The 14,684-nt window shown below is 32.8% G+C and overlaps 1 protein-coding gene and 2 pseudogenes across 2 annotated transcripts; 1 reads left to right on the plus strand and 2 right to left on the minus strand.

The window, feature by feature from the left end:
- The first annotated feature begins 366 nt into the window (after window positions 1–366).
- Window positions 367–1,207, plus strand: LOC146888673 (uncharacterized; annotated as a pseudogene).
- Window positions 1,208–8,298: 7,091 nt separating this feature from the next.
- LOC146888674 (uncharacterized) lies at window positions 8,299–10,182 on the minus strand (annotated as a pseudogene). Its single transcript, XR_014984183.1, has 5 exons — window positions 9,536–10,182; window positions 9,327–9,456; window positions 8,948–9,232; window positions 8,778–8,876; window positions 8,299–8,322 (listed from the first exon to the last, which is right to left on the minus strand). The product of XR_014984183.1 is annotated as an uncharacterized LOC146888674 (transcript).
- A 796-nt stretch (window positions 10,183–10,978) lies between these two features.
- Window positions 10,979–14,029, minus strand: LOC114187751 (uncharacterized). The gene is made up of 2 exons (XM_085673374.1): window positions 11,638–14,029; window positions 10,979–11,556 (listed from the first exon to the last, which is right to left on the minus strand). Exons 1-2 carry the CDS (start codon window positions 13,917–13,919, stop codon window positions 11,238–11,240), a joined length of 2,601 nt encoding a protein of 866 aa, XP_085529500.1. The 5' UTR covers window positions 13,920–14,029; the 3' UTR covers window positions 10,979–11,237.
- Between the last annotated feature and the right edge of the window lie 655 nt (window positions 14,030–14,684).

Here is a 14,684-nt window from a genome sequence, read left to right on the forward strand (position 1 = left end):
TATATTCTGTAACATCTTTAATCTTCTGACAATTTTCCATGAATTCTAGGTTTGTTCCATCTAAAGTTGCTTCACAAGCTATCACAAAGACAATCAAGCAACAATTTCTTAATCCTTGGCCATCATGGGGAGCAATACCTGAAAAAGACAAGGATATTTTCTAGCAACGATTCAAGGTAATCTGTTCTAAGTTATTATATAGGTAAATTAAGTTGTTAATTACTACTCCGTGCTTAATATACTTATAATGTATTATATGTTTAAATTGTGTTGTTATAGAGGAGAGTTCAGTGGGCACCAGAGCATGAAATTGAAATTAAGAGAAATTTCAATAGCAGAGCTTCTCATCGTCTTTCTGAGTTGTTTAGAGACGCTAGAATGGCTAGAGAAAGGCCATAATGGATTCCTAATGATGTGTGGACAAGGCTGTTAGAACATTGGAATTCTCCAAGTTATCGCAGCAAATGTATTGCAGCAAAAAAGAATAGGGCTTCTGAAACGGGTGGGGCCCTACACACAGGTGGATCCATTACCACTCACGAGCATGCCCTTCGTATGGTATACACATTAACTATTTGTATTTGTCACATTTGAACTACATTTTTAGAGTTTTAAATCATATCAAATCTAACATTACAACATATTTTGTTGCAGGCACGTGAGTTGGGACGACATGTGTTTCTTGATGAAGTCTTTCAACAAACACATATACGAAAAGGTACTGGCGAGTATGTGCATGAGAGGTCTAGGAAGACAAATGTAAGTCTCTTATATTGTTCAATATTATTTACTCTTAAACTTATATATGTATCCCACCACACAATAATAATTGTTCATCTTTTACTTACAGGAAGAATTTCAGACTAGGCTTTCTCAAGTTAGATCTGAGGTTTCCTCATGTCTTGATGGAACTCAAGAGCAGTCCTTTGCTGATCCTACACAAGATGAGAATATCAGGACTAAGTGTTGGATTGAGATAGTAGGAGGAAAAAAGAAAGGAAGACTTTATGGGGCTGGTCAACTTGTTTCAAAATATACGGGTTCAAATGAAAGCAATCAACTACCAACTTCTTCCTCTTATAATACTAAGGACCTCAGTAATATTAGGCATCAACTTTCACGCAACCTGGAGGAAAATGAGCAATTGAGGTCTGAGTTTCGATCCTTTCAATCACTAGTCCTGCAATATCTCTCTCCTAATGCTTAGGCTCGTCTACAACAACCACAGCCACAACCACAACCACAAGAGCCAAACCCTACTCAACAGAAATCTGAAATCCCTCAACCACAATCTCAACAACAAAATAATGAAGAGGACCACAATGAAGAATCTTTTCCGGATTATGAAGATTATTAGCTTTTCATTTCCTTAAGAAACACATTTAGGATGTACTTAATAAACTTGCGTTTTATTATGTTTTTACTTGGTATCATGGTCATGTATAACTTGACATATATTGTTATGTTATCCTACATATTATTGGGTATGTTTTGTGCAACAAATGTCATGTGTGATGGAATTTCATGAGTATAATGAATGCTGCAATTGTTTGGAATGCTAGAATTGTGTTAGAGTTTTTTGTATGCTGGTAATTGGGAAATATTAAATAAATAAATGCTGCTGGAAACAACTATTGACTTACCGATGGATTACCGACGGCCTAATCCGTCAGAAAATACACACGTTTATGCTTTGCCATTATCGACGGATCAATCCTTCGATAATTACCGACGGATCTACCCTTCGAAAATTATCGACGGATCAATCCATTGGGTATAGCAAAACATAAACGTGTGTAGTTTTCAACAAATTAGGTTGTCAGTAGTGACCGAAAGACTTATCCGTTGGTAATAACTGAAAGTTTTTGCAAAGAAACAATCCGCCGATAAATATCGACAAGTCTCAAGCATCCATCGGTAAGTATTTACCGACGATGTGTTTTCTGATGGATTTCTGGTCATCAGTAGTCCGTCGGTAATACCAGTTTACCAACGAAATTGTGTCATTATGGACGAATTTCTACCATCGGTAATACCAATTTTTCTTGTAGTGTAAAGCAATCAAGATTTGAAATGATGTGTGACCATTTTTCTTCATCCAAACAAAGTAAAATATCCCTTGTTATCTCATTATGTTAAAAAAACTTTTCTTTTAAAATTGTTCCCATGTCAACTTGAGATGCACATAAAATGCACTCTGTAGTTAAATAAATAGAATTCATCAAAGGAAAAACAAAGCCAAAAAGCAAAAATAATCACAAAGTGATTGAAAATGAAAAAGAATGAAAATAAAATTTGAATAAAAGCAAAGAGTTCCAAAAGTCTTGACAAATAGCTGATGCAATAACTAGATGGTAACTCTTGTTTAAAAAAAAACGGAAAAAAATTATTTTGGCGTTTATATCCTTTCTTTCAAAACCTTTTAGCCCATAACCACATTACAAGCCAAGTAAAAAGTCCACACAAATTGAATAATGATTGTTCTGATTTGCATAAAGCTTATTTTTGTAATAAGAAAAAATGGCTAACAATACGAAAGTAAAAAATTGAATAAATGAAACAAAAAATGAAAAATGACAAGAAAAAATATTTTCTTAAGAAAAGGGGAACTCCCTGCTAATTGGCCAAAGTAAGTGAAAGAAAATTAACCCCATTGGGGCAATCCATTTAGTCAATCCTTCCCACATCCATTACCTCTCCTGAATAACACCCATACCATGAAACTAGGGCAGCTTTGTTGGTCTCACATGAATCTTTTTCACCTTGTCATTCATAGATCCATTTCCCATACCCTTTTCCCAATAAGCAAAAATGGGGGCAACTTTTTGTGTCTTTTATGATTTTACCCTGACATTCACAAATTACATCTCCTTTGAGGAGTGTGTGAGGAACGACATGCCCACATGACTATCCCAATCTCCTTCAAACACTTTCCAAAGTTTCTAGCCTTTCACTCACTTGTGAATTCAAGCACGTGTGCACTAATGTTGTGAAAGAGAAAGTAAAAAAAATAATCATTTTAAACATTACACCTCATGATATGACCCCACCAAGCCCAATTGCACCTTCAAGCCCAAGCCCAAGCCCATTAAAAGGCCCAATTACAAGATCAATGATGAAAAAGATTCAAAAGGGCCTCGCATTAGATGATCACAAAATCAATGGGCTTCTCACATTCTTTACATGGGCCAAAGAGATCACAAAGACTTGAAGAAGTGCATGTAAATCTAGTAGTGTAGATTTAAATTGGGCCATTGTTTGGGCTTTGCTTTCCAATAATACATAAGACATGAAAGGAACATAGGATGGGTTCAAATTGGGCTCGGCCCAATTCTCTTCATACATGGCCGAGATGTTCAAGACAAGGAGGCTCTTGTACTTCATAGTTTGACTAAGGTTGGTCATCACATCTAAAGGCTAAGAATCCTTCTTGTTCTTTAAGCCAACATCCAAGGGGCGTGATCTTGTCTCCTTCTCCAAGCTTGATCTAAGGGCCAAGATCAACGCCCACTCCATCCAATGGCTCTCCTTTCTCATGTGTAAATGGCTTCATATAAAAGCCAAAATTTCACTCATTTGTAGACACTCTTGAAATTTTATACAATAGATGCAACTTGAGTTGAGAGCACTCCTCCCTCTATTGCCTTTGAGAGTCACCACTTTCTAGAGATTTCCTCTCTCTACCTCTAGCCACCTTCCTTAGGCTAGCATAGATTAGGAAATCCTATCACCTCTTTCACCTTCCATTGCTTGCAAGTGCCTTCCAACCTGCCTTCATTCCTTCATCCATTTCCGCTGCCCATGGAGCTCTTCATGTACCTTTGGAGCTCCACCACCTCAGGATGTGGGACATTCCTCACTTTCAGGAAATATTCAAAATAACAACGAGTTTGATGATTGTAAATAGAACAATTGATTTTGACATGCATAAAAAAAAGTCAAAAGGACAAAGCATTACAAGGTTTTCATCATGCATTTGTTCATACCATGGTTCTAATCCCTACGCTTGTGTTTGAAATAATAAACATGCATTCTACCATGCATAACCATTTACATGTCATATCATCATAACATGTGTCCACATATCATCATAACATGAGTCAACATAATCATGCAATATGCTTCTTCAATCAAATGGTTTTTTCAGAAAAAATTAATATTACAAAAGTTACCCATGACATTTTTCAAATTGATGGTCCTCTTCATTCATATGAATGACCTATATATCCTTAAAGCCTACTTTTGTCTAGCCCAAACACGGTATTTTCAGGCCCAAGCCTAGTTTTGTCTAGCCCAAGCCTAGTTTTGTCTAGCCCTCAAGCCTAGTTTTGTTTGGCCTCCAAGCTCAGTTTTGTTTGGCCCCCAAAGCCTAGCTCCGTGTTGGCCCACAAGCCACTACACTGGCCACCAAGCCCAATTTTCACACTATCCCCCAAGCCCAATTTCCACATTGACCCCCAAGCCCAGTTCTCGCATTGGCGACCAAGCCTAGTTTCCACACTGGCCACCAAGCCAAGTTCTCACACTGGCCCACAAGCCTAGTTTTCACACTAGCCACCAAGCCTAGTTCTTACACTAGCCCACAAGCCTAGTTTCATACTAGCCCACTTAGTTTGGTTTCATATTGTCTAAAAGCTTAATTTCTATAGCTTAAAAATAATAAAAAAATTATAAAAAGACAAAAAAAGAGACAAACAAATATATATAGGATTTTTATGGAAATTTTGCACCATAAATTCATACATTCAAGCATATTAAGGTTTTGACAGCTTCAGCTCTAAAAAAGAAAAAAAAAGAAAAAAATGAAAACACAGAGGTCTTAGGTGATTCATGCATAACATGTACGCATGCATTCGTTTTCTTTAAAAAAAAACAATCCATATTCATATCAAGGCCCTGTCCGATGAAATGGTCATTGATTTCCCTTTTGTTTATATCAACGACCCTCTCCGATGGAATAATAATTGATCTCCTTTTTATTTATATCAACGGGTCCTCTCTGATGGAATGACCATTGATCTCCTTTTTATTTCATATCAATGACCCTCTCTGATGGAATGGTCATTGATCTCCTTTTGTTTATATCAAGGCCATCTCCAATGGAATGGCCATTGATCCCCTTATGTTCATATTGAGGCCCTTTATGAGGCAATGACCATCAATTCTCTTTTATATCAAAAGCCTCTCCAATGGAATGGTTAATGATTTTTCTATGTTCATATCGAGACCCTCTACGAGGCAATGGTCATCGAATTTCTTTCATATCAATGCCCTCTCCGATGGAATGGTTATTGATCTCTTTATGTTTATATCAAGGCCCTCTACGATGATTATTGATTTTCTTATCTTCATGGAATTGGTGTATCTATTTAAATTAGTTGTTCTTGTTTATCATTGTTTCTTAAGGTTTTTTAGAACCCGCATGAAATTAGTGTTTTTGTCTTCTCTTATCTTTTACTTTGATAAAATGAAAATCTTAAATTTTCATGTCATCAAGTAAAATCTAAGAAAATAGAGGTCAACACCAAATTTCGTCCGGGTAAATAAAAATAAAATTGTTTCCAAAACATAAAAAAAGTGTTAATTAAAAAAGAGTAAAAATAAATTGTCTTAAAACAATAATAAAATTAATTAAAAAAGTTTCTTTAAATTTTGTTTAAAAAAATTAAAGAAGGAGTTTAAGTAATTTTTAGAAATAGGAGTCAAAAATAAAAACTCAAAACAATGTTAATTAAAAAATAAAAATTAAAAAATAAATAAAAAAGTTTTAACGTAAAGAGGTTAGACCGTTTCTTACCATTTTTATATTAAAAAATAGTAAAATAATAAATGAGAAAAAAACTTCCATGACATTATAGTTTCTCGTTAGTTTCTTTTTCACTACAAGAAAACTTGGTTTTAGTAACTAAATTATTGGTCATTAAAATGATAAAATTAGTCACTAATTCAATTAGTAACCAATTTAGAGTCCAATAGTCACAAGTAGCTAAAACATAGGTAGCTAATATTAGCTACTAATTTAGTTTCTAATTTAGAACCCAATTTAGTAACCAATTATGTTAAAACCAATTTAGCAACCAATTGTATAGAAACCAATTTAGTAACGAAATATTTAAAACCAATTTAATGACCATTTTATTACAAACCAATTTAGTAACCATGTTATATAGAAACCAATTTAATGACCATATTATATAAAAACCAATTTAGTTACCAAAAATATATAAAGATAAAAAATGGTCATTATATTGGTGTCTAAATAATGATAATTTGTTTTTAAATATTTTCTACTTTCTTATTTGTCGACAAAATCTTTCATATTTTATATTTAATTCTAAATTTGATATCATTATTATTAAAATAATATATCAACAACTAAAATTTATTTTTACCATAATTTAAATTATTCATTACAATATTTAATAATAAATTCAAGAATTTATACCGTGTTTGATTTTCTCACATTAAATTCATATTTTACAATTATAAAAATAAAAATATTTAACAATATATTCTTAATATGAATCAAAATGTAATATATTTAGAAACATATATGTATGTATGTTACATAATGAAGCAGAAAATCCAAACCACTACCACAGACATGTCAATGGAACACTAGTCCATCATTGAAAATGCTTCTATGCAAGGAATAAAAATCTAACAAAACTAAAAATGAACATATCGAAGCAAGAGTTTCATTTTATATATATAACATACCCTGTTCATTCATGAATTCAAGTGCAATAGTTATTAAACACAAATAATCTCTTACTCATGTTGGAGTTGTAAGAATAACCAAAGTATTAGTTGTGTTATATAACCTATAAGCACAATTTTTTATTTGTCGTCATAGTTCCTCTCAAAACACCTTCAACATTTACTTCAAACCCAATCATTATCTACCTGTGAAAAAACATAAAAAAAGTATTAGAGATTGAAATTTAAATAAATAAATAAATAAAATATATATATATATATATATATATATATAGAGAGAGAGAGAGAGAGAGAGAATAATGAAACAAAATTACCTTGACAAGAACTAGGTGGTTGTGTTTCATCTTCTTGAGTTTACTCAAAACTTAGTGGCATGGATTGACGATTAATACTATTCATCCATTGTCGAATCATTGCATTGTTTTCCTCAAACAACCTCTCAATATTTACAATTTTGATTCGAAGTTCATCTCTTTCTTGCTTAACTCCTTCAAGGTGTTTTTTAAGTTTTTCAAGCTCTTGATTTTGAATCCATCCATTTGATGAAGATGTGCCATGATAATAAGGCCAACCTCTAATCACAGTAGATTCCATTCCAAGGCCATATATCCTCCCATTCTTGGTTCCAACTACATCACACCAAACATCTAATTCATTTGGTGGAGTAATTCCTTGTGTAGATGCACTTTGTGTAAATTCTTCAAATTTTCATGTAAATTCTGCCTATTAACATAAAAGCATACATGAACAGAATTTCATTGTGATTAGTTCATAATTTTAAAAAATGCCTACATTAATATTTGACAAGAGAAAATACAAATATAACAATGAATAGAGATGGTTTATGCCATAGCACTAGTGCATTCCATTTATACCAATTAGGGGACTCACTGCTAGACACATGTCTCAATCTATTAGTTATTCTATAACTCACTAGCTAGATATGTCTTTGTACAAGGTCAATCTTTGGTGTGGATTTTCAATAAAGCACTCCAAATAATTTAATATTATCTAGTTTCAATTTTGCTTCTTAACTACATAACTCGTGTTGTAATCAGTCCATAACTCATGCCTTAAATTAATGTGTAATCAGCTAATATCAAGAATGTAATATCAATAAAATCTCAAAATTGGAGAAAGTTGTGGAATAAATATACAGATCAGAAAAAAAAATCAAACATAATGACAGCTTAACCATTTTACTTTACTAGATTTTAATGGTCTTTCCTTCACTATGAGATTTTGGACTAATTCTATCTTCAACATCTTACATATTTACTCTACTAACCAGGAATATTTCATATTGAAAAGCCCATAGCATCCCATAGTCAAATATTTTATTTGAACATTGTGTGAACCGATGAAAGAGAAGAGAGAATTTAGAAATGCATTTATTGAACGACAACAAGAGAAAGAATTATCCCACAAGGATTTCCCCTTCTCAGAGAGTTGTTTCTTCCCCTAAAACTTTTTAATTATCTGAATAATTCCTTTCACACTTAATCATTTCCTTTCACCTAACCATCTCTAACTACTTTTCTTCCCCTGTGTCCTAACAATACCATGTTCTTTTTAAATTCAGCAATCCTTATGGTTCAAATCCTGGAAAATGGAAATGAAATAGATACACGTCTGACAGATAACTTTCCCACTGCCTTCTTCGGTTGGAAGACACGAAAAACATAGTGAATCTAGGCTTGTTCTAGGGGCCAAAGCTGGACAGTAAATGTATCTATCTTTTGAGCCTGAAACAGAGACCATGAACTATTTTTTTTTCTTCTTTTTCTTGGTAATATTAAGACTCATGTATTGTAAGAAAAATATGAGTCCACTACATAACTCTTCTTTTTATGCAAGAAATAAACCTACCATGATACTAAGAAACAAATTGAACAAAGCAACTAGTAACATTAGTTTGAAACTAAGGCATAAACATATGTAGGTATCTATATTGGAATGGCTACAATCATATATTTTATTAATGAATATCAATAGTGGAAATAACCTTTGAACTAAATGAATATGAAGATCATAAAAGTGTGATTTATTACATTTACTTGCTCTGATTTTTCATCCATCCAAGAGTTGTCCTTACGCCGTTGGTGTGTGTGACGAAACAATTCTATTAATGTTGGAGGCATTCCATTCATCTTTGCCTACAAAAATAAAATAAATTTTACACAGTTATGCATATTTATAAAAAGAAAGTAGTTAACAAACAAATTACCATATTATATCTATGTTGAGATGTGGTAATAGAGCCACATGTGTGAAGAGACCCTCCAAAACTTCCAAAGTTAGAAGCCCGATTTTCCTTTCCAGTCATGCTTTTTATTTTAAATTCTTTAGATTCCCAATGCTGACACAATATATCCCATGTGCTATCTAAAATCCAATTTGGCTTAGTATTGATTTTTCGAGCCTTTTGTAGACTACTTTTCATGATTACAGCACCTCACATTTCAAAATTTCCTCTTGCCCATCTATGATCCGGTGGACAAATTGAAAACCTCTTCTACAATAAAGAAACAAAGTTTTCCATATGTAAGACTAATATAGACATGAAAATTAAACTATATAATTAAACAAAGTTAATTATATGAAACAACCAGTAACTCTCCAAACCACAAGTCCCTTTGTCTAATTGGTATCTTCTTCCATGATGGCCATGGCTCATTATAATGACTTTTGAGGATATCACTAATCTAATTAGCTACAAGGCGTGAAGGTAAGAATCTGCAAAATGACATGTATAAAGTCATAATATTTATAAAGTATTGAAATAAGCCATAAATTGTTGAAAGTATATGTATACCCTTGTCCATCAAGGTTTAAAATTGGCTTGAAAACATTGTAATTTAACTCAGATGCAACAAATGTTTCATTTGATCCAGGACTAGTTGCATTTATTGTAGAACTAGTTTCATCTGATTTGGAATTAGTTAGATCTGATCCAAGATTAGGTCTACCATCCATAGGAGTTGGATTTGGATTTGTTGATTGCACTCCTTGTACCAAAGGTGGAGGTGCAAAATGAGATGTTTTGAATGATTCATTAACATTTGGCTTTGAATTTGAATTCAATGCTCCATGTACTAACGGTGGAGGTGCAAATTGAGATGTTTTGAATGATTGATCAACATTTGGCCTTGAATTTGATTTCAATGCTCTTTGTGCCAAAGGTCGAGATCCAAAATGAGTTCTTCTAAATGATGAACCAATGGATGGGAAAGCAAAAAGTTGAGAACTCCAAGTAAATTGTGAAGGACGTCTTGGATGTCGTTTGGTCGAATGGCTTGTAGAAGCAACTTCTTTACCATGCTCTTGGTTTGACATCTACAATAACCATAATTTGGATATTTTTCCACAACTCAAAAGTTAGCAATAAACATAATTTGGATATTATAGAAATCAACAAAACATAATGGAACAAAATAGAAAAGAAAACAACAAAAATACAAATGAAACATCACCTTTACACCAGCAAAAAGAAAGTGATTTACTCATCACTATCATCATTGCTACCATTAAATTCATCATCAAGTTTATTTTGAGTTTCATCATCTTCAGAATCATACTCAAATTCACTTTGAGAAACAATTTCTTCTTCCTCTTCTTCCTCTTCTTCCTCTTCAATTTGCTTACTTTCTTTTGAATTATCAACAACTGCCATATCTACTTCATCTAGTTCCTCATACTCTTCTCCATCAACCAAATGAACAAGTAGCTCCTCATTTGTTGTGATATTAACATTAGTTGTTGATTCTTGGTAAGCAACTTCTAATGTATATCGATCATCAACTGTACATCTTGGTTTGGTTTTAATGACAACCCACCAATCAACCTTTTCTTTTATTTTTTCAGGATAAGGTAACTTGAATTGCATTTGTGGCAAATATGAAAGGATCAAAATTTGAATATCTTCTATGAAAATTAACCTCCACTATGCCATATTGGGGCTGAACTTTTATACCATGATTAATGGTATTATCAAACCACTCACAGTTAAATACCACTAATTGCTTGGTTGGTTCTCTTGAGTATTCTACTTGCATAATTTCTTTAATAATACCATAGTAGTATTTTTCACCATCATCCTTTACACACTCCACAATTGATTGTTTTTTTACCAATACTCCATTCTTCCGTGTGAAACTTGAAACCATTGACAAAGTATATGGGCCAAGTATGAACCTTTTTTTGAGGGCCCCATGCCAAGTGATGCAAATATTGATTTTGTACTAAGTTATTTCTATCATGAACCTATAAATAACAAACACTATGTCATTAATTTTAAAAATTAATAAGATTAGTTAGGAGAAAATAGTAGAATACTTACATATGTTCGAAACCAAAATGGAAATTCGGACGCAATTCTCCTATCAATATCAGTTCGATTTATATTTGGAATAGATGCTTCCAAATATTGCACAAAGTATCTGTAATTGTATACACTCTTATATGAATTACAAGCAATTATTAACAAAATAAATAAATGAGATATAATCTTAAACTACTTACTCAATATATGGTTGAACTCCTTCACAATTAAGCAAGACATGTAAATGCACAACAACTAATTCTTTTTCATCCAAATAACGACTGTTACAAGTTCCTGCTGGACGACCAATATAATTGAAAACATATAAAGTTTTCTGACTCCTGTCACTTTGACCTCCAAAATCATTTCGACTAACTTTAGTTCTCATTGATTGGACATGTGGCTCAAAATAATATGAACAGAAATGAGAAGTCTCCATGCTTAAGTATGCCTCACAAATAGATCCTTCGACATGGGATTTGTTTCTAACCATTCGTTTCAACCTATTCAAGTACCTATCCAAAATCATATTGTTAACTACTAAACTCAAAAATAAGAAATAAATTCTATTTACATTAAATGAAATAAACAATTACCTCTCAAATGGATACATCCATCGTAATTGAACAAGACCTCCTACTCTTGCTTCATAAGGTAAATGAATAGGTAGATGCTCCATGGAATTGAAAAATCTAGGTGGAAAGATTCGTTCCAACTTACATGTTGTAATGATGATGTTCTTTTCCATTAATAACAAATCATCCACTCTGAATATTGTAGAGCACAAATCCTTAAAAAACTTACTTAATTCAGCTATAGGATTCCACACTTGATGGGGAAGTGCACGAAAAACAATAGGTAATAGCATCTCCATTAATACATGGCAATCATGAGTTTTCATCCCAAACAACTTCCTCTGATTTAGGTTTACACACCTACACAAATTTGAGGCATACCCATATGGAATTTTTAACTCACTAATCCACTTGTAAACAAAACTTCTTTGTTCGTTGGACAAAACAAACTTTGCTTTAGGCTTTAATACTTTTCCACTAGGCAGAATATGTAGTTCTAGGTCCCTTCGTTTACAATACTCCTTCAAGTCTATTCTTGCCTTAACATTATCTTTGGTCTTATTTTTTATATCCATAACAGTGTTAAAGACATTATCAAATACATTTTTCTCTATATGCATTACATCAAGATTATGTCTTATCAAATTGGTTTTCCAATAAGGCAACTCCCAAAAGATGCTTTGTTTTGTCCAATTATGAGACTCACCATGTTCATCACATACACAAGGACTGACTTCAGTGACTTTTGGAAAAAGACAAATTTGTTCCCATAATTCATTCCCAGACAAAAGGTGTGGAGGTTGAGACTTTTCAATTCGATTTTTATAAAATGCATCCTTACTTCTTCTAAATGAATGGTCCATAGGCAAAAATTGACGATGGGAATCAAACCAAGAAAATTTTCTACCATTTTTCAATTTAAAAGCCTTTGATTGGTTCATACAATATGGACATGCTAATCTCCCCGATGTACTCCAACCCGACAACATTCCATATGCAGGAAAATCACTAATAGTCCACATTAAGGCAGCTTTCATGATAAAATTTTCTTTTTTCGAAATATCATATGTCAACACTCCAGTCCATAATTGTTTTAACTCGTCAATCAATGGTTGCAAATACACATCTATTTTACCTTTCGGACTATGTGGCCCAGGGATGATCAATGTCAAAAACATAAAGGGAGTTGCCATGCATAACTCTGGAGGAAGATTATAAGGAGTGACAATTATCGGCCAACAAGAATAAGGTGGAGTCGAGTTATAGAAAGGTGAAAACCCATCAGAAGATAAAGCTAACCTCACGTTTCTTGGTTCAGATGCAAATTCAGGATACATTTTATCAAAATGTTTCCAAGCTTCACCATCAGACGGATGACACAACACCACAGGTTCTTTTCTATTTTCATAATGCCACCTCATATGTGGAGCAGAACTCATAGAGGCATATAATCTCTTAAACCTAGGAATAAGAGGCAAATAATGCATTCTCTTAAAAGGAACCTCTTTGTATTTACCCCTACCAACACCTTTCATTTGAAAACGTGGTTTATGACAAAATTTGCATTCTTTCAATGGCATATCTTCCATAGTGTAAAATAACATACAACCATCAACACAACAGTCAATTTTTTTTGCAGTTAAACCAAGTTTTGAGACTATTTTTTTGACCCTGTAGAAATCTTTAGGAATAATATTATCTGTAGGATGGGTCTCTTTGATAAGAGCTAATGTCTGATCACATGATCTATGAGACATGTTTCCCTCTGATTTAATTGTCAAGAATCTGACAACAAAAGATAATTCAGTGTGATTATTACATCCAGGCCATAATGGTTTTTGGGCCGCATCTAATAATTCATAAAATTTTTGGGCTTCTATATTTGGAGACTCATCCATATTTGGAGATTCATCTATTTCTTGATCATGATCCATTTCATACTCTAAACCAACAACATCATAAACCATGCTCTTATATTTATTGAGGTGTCTCTCTTGTGAGCTAGATATAGTAGGACTAGTATCTACGCAAATAGTTGGGTCACTTTCTCCATGACATGTCCGATACCAATATTCAGGCATGAATCTGTTTTTGTAAAGATGAACTTTAACTTCTTCAAAATGGAAGAATTTCAAATTTTTGCACTTAGAACAAGGACATCTTATTTTCCCATTTGACACATTCGTTTCTTGACATGCATAGGACACAAAATCATCTACTCCTTGTACAAATGCATCAGTATATCCCCTCCTATCAGGCATTAATCTATTATACATCCAACTTCGATTTTGAAGAATATTCATAGTCTGTCATATAAAAGAGTGCATCATTCAACTATAATAAAGAAATTAAAAAAAAAATGAGACTAGATTTATTAGAAAGAAATGGAGAATGATACATAGAAAAACTCTTATCAACAAAATAAAACATATTAATAAATCAATTTGCCAATTTAGGAAATTTACCTCATCAAAGGTGTGGTCGTAAGTCCAAAAGTTAAGTTAGGAGCTCAATGTTCTGAATAACGATTTCCTGCAAGTTCAAATTGCTAAATCAATTTTGTGAATAACCTAAATCAAATAAAAAGAGGATGTTAATGATTGACAAGAAAAGACAGCTGGTGGATGAGTGATGAGTGATCTGAGATTAATTTAATCATAAAGTGTGGTCCGTTTTATAGTTTCTAATAATAATATCGACAATTAATTAGTATGCCTAATTACTTTATTTATCAACAATAATATATATAGACAGCTTGCGCATAATTTTCTTCTTTTCTTCTACTCTCTCACGCCATTGTGTTAGCTATACCTCACTACATCTTATATCCTCCACAATTTTTATTTTTCTTTTTTCCTTTCCTTTAACATAATAATTAATACCTACATATACATCCACATAGTATTGACCGTATAAATAATTTATGAACCAAACTCCCTCGTACCATAGTTTAATTCACACAACCAAACTCTTGTTCATGAAATTCTATAAATAAGAGAATCTAAATATATATTTATATTTGTACACATGGAAAGTGGAATATGAGATGGAGGACTTAAAAAAGCAAG

The sequence above is a fragment of the Vigna unguiculata genome, chromosome 1 (assembly GCF_037176805.1).
Source record: "Vigna unguiculata cultivar grain cowpea cultivar isolate G323 ecotype 2 chromosome 1, ASM3717680v1, whole genome shotgun sequence".
Lineage (NCBI taxonomy): Eukaryota > Viridiplantae > Streptophyta > Magnoliopsida > Fabales > Fabaceae > Vigna > Vigna unguiculata.

Excerpts from the sequence above, each read along its gene's own strand:
- LOC114187751 (XM_085673374.1), bottom strand. The coding sequence starts at position 13,919 with ATGAATATTCTTCAAAATCGAAGTTGGATGTATAATAGATTAATGCCT. Across the intron at positions 11,557-11,637 it reads TGGATGTATCCATTTGAGAG|GTACTTGAATAGGTTGAAAC; the intron begins GTAATTGTTTAT and ends GATTTTGGATAG.